Source organism: Sus scrofa, chromosome 2, assembly GCF_054392235.1.
Source record: "Sus scrofa isolate SSC_HxYL_T2T_F1_AM1 chromosome 2, Sscrofa_HxYL_maternal_Yorkshire_Landrace_v2.0, whole genome shotgun sequence".
Classification (NCBI taxonomy): Eukaryota; Metazoa; Chordata; class Mammalia; order Artiodactyla; family Suidae; genus Sus; species Sus scrofa.
This window is the reverse complement of record NC_139384.1, coordinates 14,277,300-14,289,782: the sequence shown is the minus strand read 5'-3', so window position 1 is coordinate 14,289,782 and position 12,483 is coordinate 14,277,300. Positions and strand designations below refer to the sequence as shown.

Below are 12,483 nucleotides of genomic sequence, written 5' to 3'. Positions count from 1 at the left end.
TAATTTTAAAATTGTGGGGAGGTCCTTCTGTGGCATAGCAGGTTAAGGATCCAGCATTTGTCTCTGCAGCAGCTCAAGTTGCTATTGAGGTGCAGGTTCAATCTCCAGGTTAGCTCAGTGGCTTAAGGATCTGGTGTGGTGTAGGCGGCAGTTGCAGCTCAGATTTGATCCCTGGCCCTGGAAGTTCCATATGCTGTGGGTATGCAAAAAAAAGAGTGGTAAAAACTATGATCAAGGAAAATAATTTCTGGAATCTCTGGGAGGACTCATAGCCTCTCATCACATGCATGCAATTGCATCTCTTGTCTAGGCTACAGACAAGTCTGTCTCCATCAACATCAACCCCATTATAGCTGGCTTTGAAATGGCTCAAGTGAGATTCAAGGAGACTGCGGTTACTACCCATCACCCTGAGTTCAGATGATAGCCAAGATAGTTAGATTCCATCTAACCAAGTCTAATCTTCCCTTCCTTGGATAAGCTACCCATGAAACATCCAGAGCCTTGGGAAAGCAGAGTGTCTAAACAGATAACCCCAGTGTATCTCAGGGAATTTCCAAACACCTGAAAAAGACCTTATAGCACCTAATCCATTCTGAAGGTTGGGTTCTGCCTCAAGATATAGTTTATATGCACAGAGGCTTATAATAAATGCACCCCCTTTTATTTACCTGTTACTCTGCCTTAAATTGCTAATAAAACTTTCTTTGATCGAGACATAAAATGCAGTATAGCTTGTCTTAGTGAAGTCTCCAGACATCATGAGATGAACAAAACCTAAGCCTCTGTGCCCACATTGTTTCTCCATCACTTCAGCTCCCCAGGGCTGCCAGAGTCAATTTTCTCAGAGGAGGATGCTGGCCTGTGACTTGGAGCAATCGCTGTTGAGACTCATCTTGGCCCCTGTAAGACCATGATCGAACTTCCTGGCCTCACCTTTCTGTAGCTCTCCTCCCAGATTGCCTCAGAGGGGCTTCAGCTTATACATCTGAGGGTAACACGGGGCTCCCAAAGCTCCCTTTGGGCCCTAGGCTCAACCAGAACTACCTAGATCCCAATAACTCAGGTGTAGGTGGTTTTTGATCTTTTTTTTTTTTTAACTGTTACATATTTTTCCTAGTCCAAAATCCAAGTTAAAAGAGATCAGATTTGTGAGTGTATCTTTTTTCTTTTTCTTTTTTTTTTCTTTTTTGCCTTTTAGGGCTGCACCTGCAGCATATGGAAGTTCCCAGGCTAGGGGTCCAGTCCGAGCTGTAGCCTCCAGCCTACACCACAGCTCAGAGCAATGCCGGATCCTTAACCTGCTGAGCAAGGCCAGGGATCGAACCTGTGTCCTCATGGATCCTAGTTGGATTTGTTAACCTCTGAGCCACGATGGTAACTCCGTGAGTGTATCTTAACAGCATCAAACTTAGGTATTAAAACTCAACAGCCAAAAAAATGAACTGGGGGTGGGGCAGGGAGAAACAGGGGATGGTCTAAAACCTTTGGTGGGTGCAGAGATCCAATAACGAGGTTTTGAGGAACTGCATGTGGTTCAAAGTCAGGATGCAGACTAAGCTCCTGCAAGTAGAATTTGACTCACTGAGCATAAGGTTTGAATTTATATTCTCTTCCTGGGAAAGAAGGGAACAAGGATACTGTTCAAACAACAGACACATAAATCCTGATCAGGCAGCCATTCCTCTGCCCATTCATCCAGAAGCACTGCCAAGAGGCCCAGAATCATAGGAACATTCCCAGTTCATTTGCTTTGCATAGAAGCTCTTTTTTTTTTTTCTATTTCCCATAATGAATATGAATTTAGGTCTTAGCAAAAAAAATCTTCTTTTTTATAGATATCCCTTTGGGGATGAAACTAAGTCTCAAATGCTTTTCTCCTTTAGAGAGAGCTGGGGAAACTTGAAAGACTGTCTTAGACATAAAAGCAATTGTCACTCAGCACAGAGATCATTTAGAATAAAAGCAGGAGTGGAAGCCTGAATCCTCTAGAAGCTGCGTAGATTCTCACGATGGCAGTAAAGAAGCAAAGAGAGAATATCCAGGAGGTCAGACCACACAACTGTGCTCTCACTGCAGACACAAAGAGGAACCCCTGGATGTCACGAAAGGAGGGGTTCATTATACTGTGTGATCATTCTATATGTAAAAATTCCATAATAGAAAATTTAAGTAGAAATATGTTGGATGAAGTGTCAGAATATTTGATGGTGAAGAGTAGGGAGATGTCTCAGAAATGACCTGGAGAATAATTGCAAAGCGACAGCTGTCATAAAGTATGATGGTTCACAGATGCAAGAGTAGAAACGCTATCCACCACACTGACACTGCATCTGTATCACAAGGCAAATAAATAGAGCTCTGGTTTCTAGGATATATGTCTATGCCATAGATGATAAGAGGAACCATTCACCAACCTCAAGAATCCAAAGAAGCTAACAACGAAGTCCCACTCTATAGCACAGGAACCTATATACAATCTCTTGGAATAAACCACAATGGAAAGAAATATTTAAAAGAATGTATATATGTGTATAACTAAGTCACTTTGCTGTTCAGCAGAAATTAAGGCAACAGTGTAAATGAACTTTAATTTGAAAAAGGAAAGAAAAAAAAAAGAATCCAAAGAACCTCTGTTCTAATGCAAGACCAAAATACTGATTATTTTTGGTTTCAGCAAGAGAAAAAGAAGTCACTCTTAGCAGCAAACATATCTGAATTTGTTCATCCCATCCTCTAGCTAATTCATTGTTTCCACAAGAAATAAATAACACAGCTTAAACAGAGGACATGTCTGAGCTAACACCAGGATCCTTTTAGTAGTGACCTATTGGCACTACTCCTGTCTTGCAGGTTAGGTAGCACCTGTCTCATTCCCTCTCTTTGGGAGAATGGCTTCACTGAAGCCATGACTACCCCTAGCCTACACACCGCCTTCCCGTCTTGGTATCCAGCTCCTTCCACTGCCTGCTCACTTCCTCTGCATTCAAGCCACTCCATGATCAGTCCTTGTAATGGGCTATGCTTACCTAACTGCAATATTCAAAGCAGGTTCAACAATCCCGCGGGTGCACAGGAATGGCTGTGACACGGTCATCTCAACACTGCCTGAGAAAGCATTTTCCTATCTAGCAACCACATCTTATCCAGCAACCCCATCAAGTCACTTGTGTGCACAGAGGATTGAGCTAAATCTTCACCCTAGCTTTTCCTTCTATCACTACTCACGACACTAAGCATGTCTCACTGTTTTTTTCCCACTCAGATGTTGATCTTTCTACAATCTTAAGATAAATTTTACATTTTTAGATGACTCACAGCTCAAGGGGCTAAAATGCCTGCAGAATATAGTTTGTACCAAAAAGATGCCTTTCAAAAACCACTTATCTTCCATGAAAATGATTGTAATTGTTCTTGAGTTCTTCAAAATATCTTCAGAGTGGGTGGTGGGGGAAGAAAGGTGTTAAGATAGTTCTTAAGCTCATTCTATTGTATGCAGTTTTTTTTCTTTAATTTGGAAACAAAGACAACAACAACAAAAAAGGCCAACATGAAAACATGATGGAAATTTTCTCCATTTTAGTTATCGCTAACTTTCAGCACCTATTTTCTCTTAAGTTTTAGAATTTTTCTCATTTTTTCACTCACATTTTTGCATTTTTTCTAATTTCTATAGTAAGCTATCCCTACTTATTTTCATTTAAAAGAACTAGGAAAAACTAGACATCAATAATGACATAAGAGTGGGAGTTCCTGCTGTGGGCCAGTGGGTTAAGAACCTGACTGCAGCAGCTCGGGTCACTGCAGGGCTATGGGTTCCATCCCTGGCCCAGCGCAGTGAGTTAAAAAGCTAACCCCCGCCCCGGAACTTCCATATGCTGCAGGTGCAGCCATTAAAAATAAATAAATAAATAAAATGAAGTGATAGTTGGAACAGCTAAAGAGTCAAATATATAAAGAGGCATCTGGAATTTATTACCAGTACTTGTCACTTGGTGGAAGGATAAGAATACAGGATTTTTGTTTTTATTAATATTGTTCCTCATTTACTTGCCTGTATTTTCTCTCTTTTTGCAACAATAATGACATTGCATTTTTAGAAGAAAAGAATAAAGAAAAGAGGCATAAAATATATTAAGAAGAACACGTTTAGTTTTTTAAAAGTCATCGGTAAGATAAGTAACTGCTCTGTTTGATATTTTCAGTTCTGTCGCGATATGGGAGCTGTACGCTGTTCCAAAGCATCTCCCCTGATCTGGACATTTATGCTTGCCCATCTAGTGTGAGAGTACTAGTAGCTAGGTGGCTTCAACATTTGATTTTATCATTTCTCAGGAATGAAGATGTTTGAGGAAGCAGAATTACTCGGGCTCAGTGGGTGACTGTGGGTTTTTATCACTTATAGGAACACGATGAAATGGAGCTTTTAAAAAGATACCATAATAAAAAGCAGATAGAAGAATGGAAGGATGCTGTCCTCCAAATTCTGCAAATTCTTTAGCATCTTTGCATGATGCCCAGGTAGTCTAGCCATGTCTGGAAGTTTTTCTTCTTATCGATTTTAGGTGGGAATTTAACTTCCAAGGCAAAACTTCCTCCTAGCAATCGTCCTGCACATGGCAGCTTTCACTTCTTTATTTCTCAAGCTGTAGATGAGAGGATTCAACATGGGGATCACCGCTGTGTAGAACACGGACACCCCTTTATTGAGGTCCAGAGAAAAAATTGCACCTGGTCTCACATAGATAAAGAAGAGGGTCCCATATAAGATGGAAACGGCTGTGAGATGGGAAGAGCAGGTGGAAAAGGCTTTGTGCCTCCCATCAGCAGAGCGGATTCTCAGGATGGCGATGAAGATGTAAAAATAAGAGATTATAATGGTCAGGCTACTGACGACTAGGACAGCCCCAGCCACAATGAAAACTAGCAACTTATTGATCCAGATGTCAGCACATATGAGCGAAAGAAGTGGGGACATGTCACAGAAGAAATGATTGATAATGTTGGAGCCACAAAACGGAAGTCGGAAAGCAGCTGTTGTGTGGGTCATGGTGTTCAGAAACCCCACAGTATAGGGTCCAACCACCAGTTGGATGCAGAGTCTCTGTGACATGGCAACTGAATACAACAGTGGATTACAGATGGCCACATAGCGGTCATAAGCCATGGACGCCAGGAGAAGGCACTCAATGGCCACGAAGAACCCAAAGAACCACTGCTGCAAGGCACATCCCAGGAAAGAGATGGCTTTCCTTTCAGCAAAGAAGTCTCTGAGCATCTTGGGACCCACGACGGAGGAAAAGCAGATATCCACAAAGGACAGGTGACTGAGAAAAAAGTACATAGGTGTGTGGAGGCGGGAATCAAGCTGGATGAGGATAATCATGCCCAAGTTTGCTGTCATGGTAACAAGGTAAAAAAGTAGGAAGAGCAAGAAAAGGAAGACTTGCATCTGAGGGTGGTACTTTAAGCCTGTGAAAATAAACTCTGTGATCCTTGTATAGTTTTCCCCAGCCATTGGCTAGTTTTAGACTGTAGAGTGAGAAAAAACAGAAAATTGATAGTGCATACAACTTTGAATTTCTTAAAAGCATAACATAACATGAAAGAAAAGAAAGTACAGGTTTTCAATTTAGGAATATTGGCTTAAAAAAAAAAAGCCTAAATAAGATGCTAACAAATCAAATATTTCACAGTTCTAAAGACCAACATGGCTTAAGTGTTTTAAAGAGAAAATCAGTGTTTAAGAATTCAGGAAAACAGGAGTGCCCGTCGTGCCTCAGTGGTTAACGAATCCAACTAGGATCCATGAGGTTTTGGGTTCGATCCCTGGCCTTGCTCAGTGGGTTAAGGATCTGGCATTGCCATGAGCTGTGGTGTAGGTTGCAGATGCGGCTCGGATCTGGCATTGCTGTGGCTCTGGTGTAGGCCGGCAGCTACAGCTCCGATTGGACCCCTAGCCTGGAAACCTCCATATGCCATGGGAGCAGCCCTAGAAAAGGCAAAAAAGACCAAAAAAAAAAAAAAAGAATTCAGGAAAACATATAACATTATTTAGCACATTTACAGATTAAAAGAAAAGCATTATTATTTCAACAGAATTTTTTAAAGAACTTGATTGTGGCTCAAAAAAAAAAAAAAAAATCCAAACTAGAAACAAAAAGGAACCATGTAACATAGTAAAAAAGAAATATTCCTGAAGCTCCCAGCAAATATGTGTGCAGCATAAAATACTAGAAATATTCACATTATAACCAGAAATATGTAAAGATGCTCATAATTTACACTATTTAACAGTATATTGAAATCAATGCCAAAATTCTAAAACATTAAAAAAAAAGAGATGTAAAAAATGTGGGGAAAAAAAAAAAAAGGAGAAGAAATACTGTCACTGTTTTTAGGCAAAACAGTCATCCACACAGGAAATGAAATCTTACCAGATATTATTTTTAGAAAAACACTGAAAGAGTTCACCAAAGTAACAGATTAGAAGATCAATGTTAAAAAATTCAATAACAATCACTTATGAATTAATAATGAAAAACCTCATATTCACTACCTCTTATTGATACAATAACCATAAAATAAGCCTACCAAGGAAATGTCAAGATTTATATGAAGAAAAATATAAATTAGTGAATTTTACTGAAACAAAGAAAGAAATGCCTAAATCAGTGAAAAAAATACTTTTTTATGTATTTCTCATGTATAATTGACTCAGACTCAATTATAAAGATTCATTGCCCCCTGAGAAAGTAAAACTTAGCTCAGACTCGAGTGGTAAGAACCTGCATGGCCATTCTTCACGTGGGAATAGCAGAGGCAGACAAGTCTACTGGGAAGTGAAGAGGAAACAGAATTGCTCCCACAGAAAACCCTTTAGTTTCTAAAATTGTAGGTTCGCTAAAATATTTGTTTGTTATTAAACCAGCAAGATGAAACATACTACTCTGACCCGGAAGACCTAAGTCTCTTGGCCACAATGCAGGCATCTCAACTTCCAGCACGGAGTCAGAGTCCCTCCGCAGCTGGGATTTCCAGATACAACATTCCATGGCTCTCATCACTTCCTAGATTCCAAGGAAATAGGACCCTGTGTCTGGGCCGTGAACCTACTGTGATACTGACCCCTTCACATTCAGCCTGCTTTGCTTTGACCTTGTCAAAATATTTCTTAAGTTTCACTTTGCTGTATAGCAGAAATTGACACAACACTGTAAGTCAACTAGAATTTAATTTAAATAAATAAATTTCACCTAAATTCTACCCTTCTCAAAATCCTACATTAACTCTCTTTTACCTTTTCTCAATGAGCCCAATGGTGCCTAGGGTGTGTGATCTGCTCATTGCAAATGGATCCATAAAGCTGGTTTGGTCCAACCATAGGCTTGCTTCTGGTTGTCTCTGGCTGACTGAGCAAGGACACTCACTATATTAGTTGGTTAATTTAATGCAATTTTAGCTAACATCTAAATATAATTATTAATGAAACAATCTGATTTAAAAATTTAAAAAGAAAAAATATTCAAAGCCCATTCTACTGCAGGGGTGGGGCCTCTCAATGGTAATTTTTCACTGTCTTGAATGTTTCTTAAAAATCATGTACCTGATGATTTAGAAATCCCATTACTTAATATTTACCCTGAGGAAACACAGAATGGAAAAACAATGATGTCTACTTCATCATTGTTTTAAATGATGAAAAACTCGAGTCCATGTAAATATTGTCCAAAAGAGTAAGCACAAAATAAACCTCGGTAAAGTCACTCTATGGAATACTGTATAGAAATGCAGAAAATGGGTAAGTCTTTATATACAAACATGGTTATTTTTCCAATATATATGAAGGAGAAGCAAGTTACAGAATAATCTGTACAGCATGATTTTAGGAACACTTTCACTTTAATATTTTCTTTATAGTTTATTTAATTATAATTATTTAAATATGTGTTTAAATAAAATAAAAGAATCTCTAAAGATTTACACCAAATGAGCAATCGTCATTTCTGAGAACAGAGGAAAAATGAACTAGATAATCTGGAAAATAAACTGGGAAAAACGAACTCGTGGATAATCAAAGAGAACTAGATTTAGGTGCAATTTTAGGATTTTGTTATAAGGAAAAAGTACAGATTCATTAACCTTAAGTTTAAAAAACAATCTAAAACAACTGTCATAATCTATAACAAGTCCATAAGGTATTTTAACAATTTTTTTTAAAAGGGAACAAGGGAAAGAAAATAGCTACAGTCAAACAGGGGCAGGAACAAGAGGCAAGGACTGAAGCCGAGGAGGGAGAAAGTGAGAAAAAATTGCAAGTTATGCACTTGGAGGTCTAGATTTCTAAAACCACAACAAGCTCAGAGCACTCCAGTCCCAACCTCACCTTTGTAAATAAGAAAACTGAGGACCCCAGACCAGTTCTGACCCAAGACCAGTTGACAGTGGTGAATGGGTGCAATCCTTTCCCAGCGTGCAGTGCTAGAGCCTGTGATCAGCTTCCTCATACAACTGAGGCTGCAATGAGTATGGGACAAAGAACAGCACTGAAAGAATATGCAAGTCTTACCAGATGCTGCTGTGCAAATATCAGCCCATTTGATTTCCACCCAAATCTGCGGATGAAACATGTGGTTATCCCCATTTTACAGAGCAGGCAATGGGGGCCGTACATCTGGAAGGTGGAGCCTGGAGTCCCAGAGCTAATATCTCATGAGCATCATCTTAGATGAAGACACTGCCCTGTCTGAATACAGAATCTCTATCCTTTCAACAATGTCACTGTCCCAAAGAGGGGAACTTAGATCTCCCAGGGTCCCAACCCAATTCTGCTCATTCTTTGTGGGACACAGAATTGGTCAATGCCCAAATGCAAAGTTAACATTGAAAGGCCTGCAGATTGCAAAGAAAGCAACGAAGCCCCAGAGAAATCCTAAATACACTCAAGTCCAAGTTCACTCAAGTAAAGGGCTCTCGGCACCTGCAAACTGTGCTCTCATTTCTAGGTCTTTCATTAACCTTCCCATCGCATGCTTTGAGCGTGATGCTTGTTAACTCAATGCCACATTCCACACAGATGGCACCACACCTGGGGTGGGTGGCCCAGCACAGTCTTTGGGACCTAAAGAGGGATTTCACTTGCCTATATAACCTCTTTGTGCATCTTACAGGATTTCACATTACTTCTTCCTAAATTTGGTGCAACATCCTAACTAGATGATACAGAAGATGTAGTAGTAGTAGATATGGTAATGGATATAATAAACACTTTTTTTTTTGGCTTTTATGGGTCACACCTGTGGCATGTGGAAGTTCCCAGGCTAGGGGGTGAATTGGAGCTGTAGCTTCTGGCCTACAGCCACAGCAATGCCAGATCTGAGCCCTGCCTGCAACCCACACCACAGTTCATGGCAATGCCAGATCCCTAACCCACAGAGCAAGGCTAGGGATTGAACCTGCGTCCTCATACACACTAGTCGGGTTCATTACCACTGAGCCACAATGGGAACTCCCTAATAAATACATTTAAAATGTCTGTCATTTATTTAGCCATAAATCCACATAACTCATTTTGAAATTCCTGGCAATAAACAAAGGAGTAGAAATGGATAAAAGATCTAAACTTACATTTCAATAAGTTCCTTTCTTCTTCAGAATATTAAAATCAAAATGGAATACAAATTGTACTCTTTTTCAGCATACATTTCATCTTCCCACCCCGACCTGTGCCTCTGCACAGAGAGGAGGTCAGACTTTCTAGCCGTCACTTGATTTTATTCTTAGTTTTCTTCCCAAACAACGAGTAAGATTCCTGCTCTGAAACACATAATCATGTTCACGTGGACTGAAGTTCCCAGAAGTAGTTACATTATTTTTTTTTTTTTGGTTGTTGCTTTGGGAGGATTTATGTCCCTAAAGGGTGCCATACCTTGGGAATTGTATTAATAGGGAAGTAAATTAAATGTTCTTGCTGTTCTTAAATGCTTTAAAAAATCCTCTGGGATCAATGTCTTTGTTTTCCCTGTTTGACTGGATAAACTTTTTCTTATCCTTCTTAAACTACTCAAAGAGTAAACTTTAGCCCAATGATGTAATAATGGCTCAGTTTTCTCCACGAGAAGGACATTTCTGGAACTGTTCAGCTAAAGTACATTATAGTAGAGAATCTGTCACCTTGTGATGGTTTATCTTTTTTCCAATACTGACCCAAAAATATCACTGAGAATCAGAATGTGTAAATAATCTCTATTATGTTCACACAGGTTTTTTTTTTTTTCATGAAAAACTGAAAGAGGTTTCACTGACCAAGGAAGTTTCATTGACAAAAGTAAGCCTGATGCTACATTTTAAAGCTTTTACTGATGAATAACACAAGGAAACATGTACAAATCTTAAATGTACTGCTCGGTGCTTAATACAAAGCAAACACACACAGGAAACCATCACTCAAGCTAAGATATAGATCTTCTCCATCATTTATGACGGTCCCTATTACTTGTCTTAAGATCACTATTTATTCTGTGAGCATCAGTGTGACTAGCAGCATTTCTAAATGGTCCCTAATCTTTGTCTTAATCCCTAGAATCTGAGAATTTGATGAACTAACATTTGTATGATTAGGCTCTATTATATGGCACAGTTAACCTTAAAAGAGGGAGATTATGCTGGATGACTGGATGGGTCCAGAACTTTCTCCAGCTGAGAGCAGAGGAGTCAGAGAGGCATTGTTTTTCTGTTTGTTTATTTTTATTTGTTTTGGAGGGTTTTTTGCTTGTTTTGTTTTTTGTTGCCACACCTGCAGCATATGGAAGTTCCCAGGCTAGGGGTCGAATCTGAGATGCAGCTATACCACAGCCACAGCAATGCTAGATCCGAGCCACATCTGCAACCTATGCTTCAGCTTGTGGCAATGCCGGATCCCTAACTCAGTGAGTGAGGTCAGGGATCTGACCTGAATCCTCACAAAGACAATGTCAGGTTCTTAACCCACTGAGCCACAAAGGGAACTCCTAGACATGTGACTGCTGATCTGAAATGGAGAAGCCACATAAGAAGGAATGCAGGCAGCCTTAAGGAGCTGAGAGAGGCACCTGGATGACAGGTGCAAGGAACAGGCACCATGGCCCTATAATCACAAAGAACAAGAATTTTGTCAAACACACAAATGAGGAGCTCCCGTTGTGGCTCAGTGGTTAACGAATCTGACTAGGAACCATTAAGTTGTGGGTTTGATCCCTGGCCTTGCTCAGTAGGTTAAAGATCCAGCATTGCTGTGAGCTGTGGTGTAGGTCACAGACACGGCTCAGATCCCACGTTGCTGTGGCTCTGGTGTAGGCTGGTGGCTACAGCTCTAATTAGACCCCTAGCCTGGGAACCTCCATATGCCATGGATACAGCCCTAGAAAAGACAAAAAGACAAAAAAAAAGTTAAAAATGTACGGTTGAGATAGGGAAGGAACAGAATTATTTTAGGCAAAGAAGTCTAGAGGCCCTCTTTGATGATATGATATGATGATTGAGCAGAAACTCAGATGCAATACGGAGTGAAAGGCAACACTGCTCCAGAAGGAGGAAACAGAAAAAGTAAAGGCCAGATAAGACCCCAGTATGACTGAAGAAATCCCAGAGAGAAGGTCTCTAGATGGTACACACATCGTTGTAAGGCATGAGCCTTGGCAGTGAAAGAAAGAAAGAAAGAAAGAAAGAAAGAAAGAAAGAAGGAAGGAAGGAAGGAAGGAAGGAAGGAAGGAAGGAAGGAAGGAAGGAAGGAAGGAAGGAAGGAAGGAAGGAAGGAAAGAAAGAAGGAAAGAAAGAAAGAAGGAAAGAAAGAAGGAAAGAAAGAAAGAAAGAAAGAAAGGTCAGATTAAATCGGAATGCACTGTTTAAGGCTACCATGATAATCTGCCCAGATTTTTATTTTATTTTCATGGTGCAAGGAGGCTTGAAGTGACTAAGAATTAATAGACCATAATTAACCCAGCATGATGTGCCTAGGGGGATCTTCATTTATGCAGCAAAGAGTCACCCGGTAAAAAGACAAGTACTTTCATCTCTTCTCCAAAGTAATTATTTTTATTAGCACTCATTAGCTCATAGTGAGTCCCTTCTACCAACAATGCATTGCATAATGTCCTCCTAGTCTCAACTTTCCTTTCCCAAAACATCTACATCCTGAAAAGAAAGGAGAAAATGATCCTGTGGATTAGCTTACCAACGCTGCCCTCTGTCCTAGAACACCCAAAGGTCCTGTTACTATTTCACAGGGTCCTTTCTCCTTTCATGACCCAAACAGCAGCATCTGAGTCCATGGAAAGCCGTATCATAAACAGAAGTTCTTCATTCTTCCCGACCCCTTTCTTAAAGAAGCTATTATTTACTACCCTTGCTAAGATACACACCTCTATGCTCATCTTGATTCCTCAATTATTTCTGTCACAGAAATTGCCCCAGATGGGTAGTCATTTTGAATCTTTTTGCTTGATT

At 40.0% G+C, this 12,483-nt stretch overlaps 2 protein-coding genes across 2 annotated transcripts in view; both read right to left on the bottom strand.

Moving 5' to 3' along the window:
* Nucleotides 1–12,483, bottom strand: part of LOC110259553 (olfactory receptor 9G4-like) — a 166,946-nt gene that overhangs the window by 66,021 nt on the left and 88,442 nt on the right. The window lies entirely within an intron of this gene.
* LOC100515469 (olfactory receptor 5G9) lies at nt 4,574–5,518 on the bottom strand. Its single transcript, XM_003122765.3, has one exon. It carries the CDS (start codon nt 5,516–5,518, stop codon nt 4,574–4,576), a length of 945 nt encoding a protein of 314 aa, XP_003122813.3.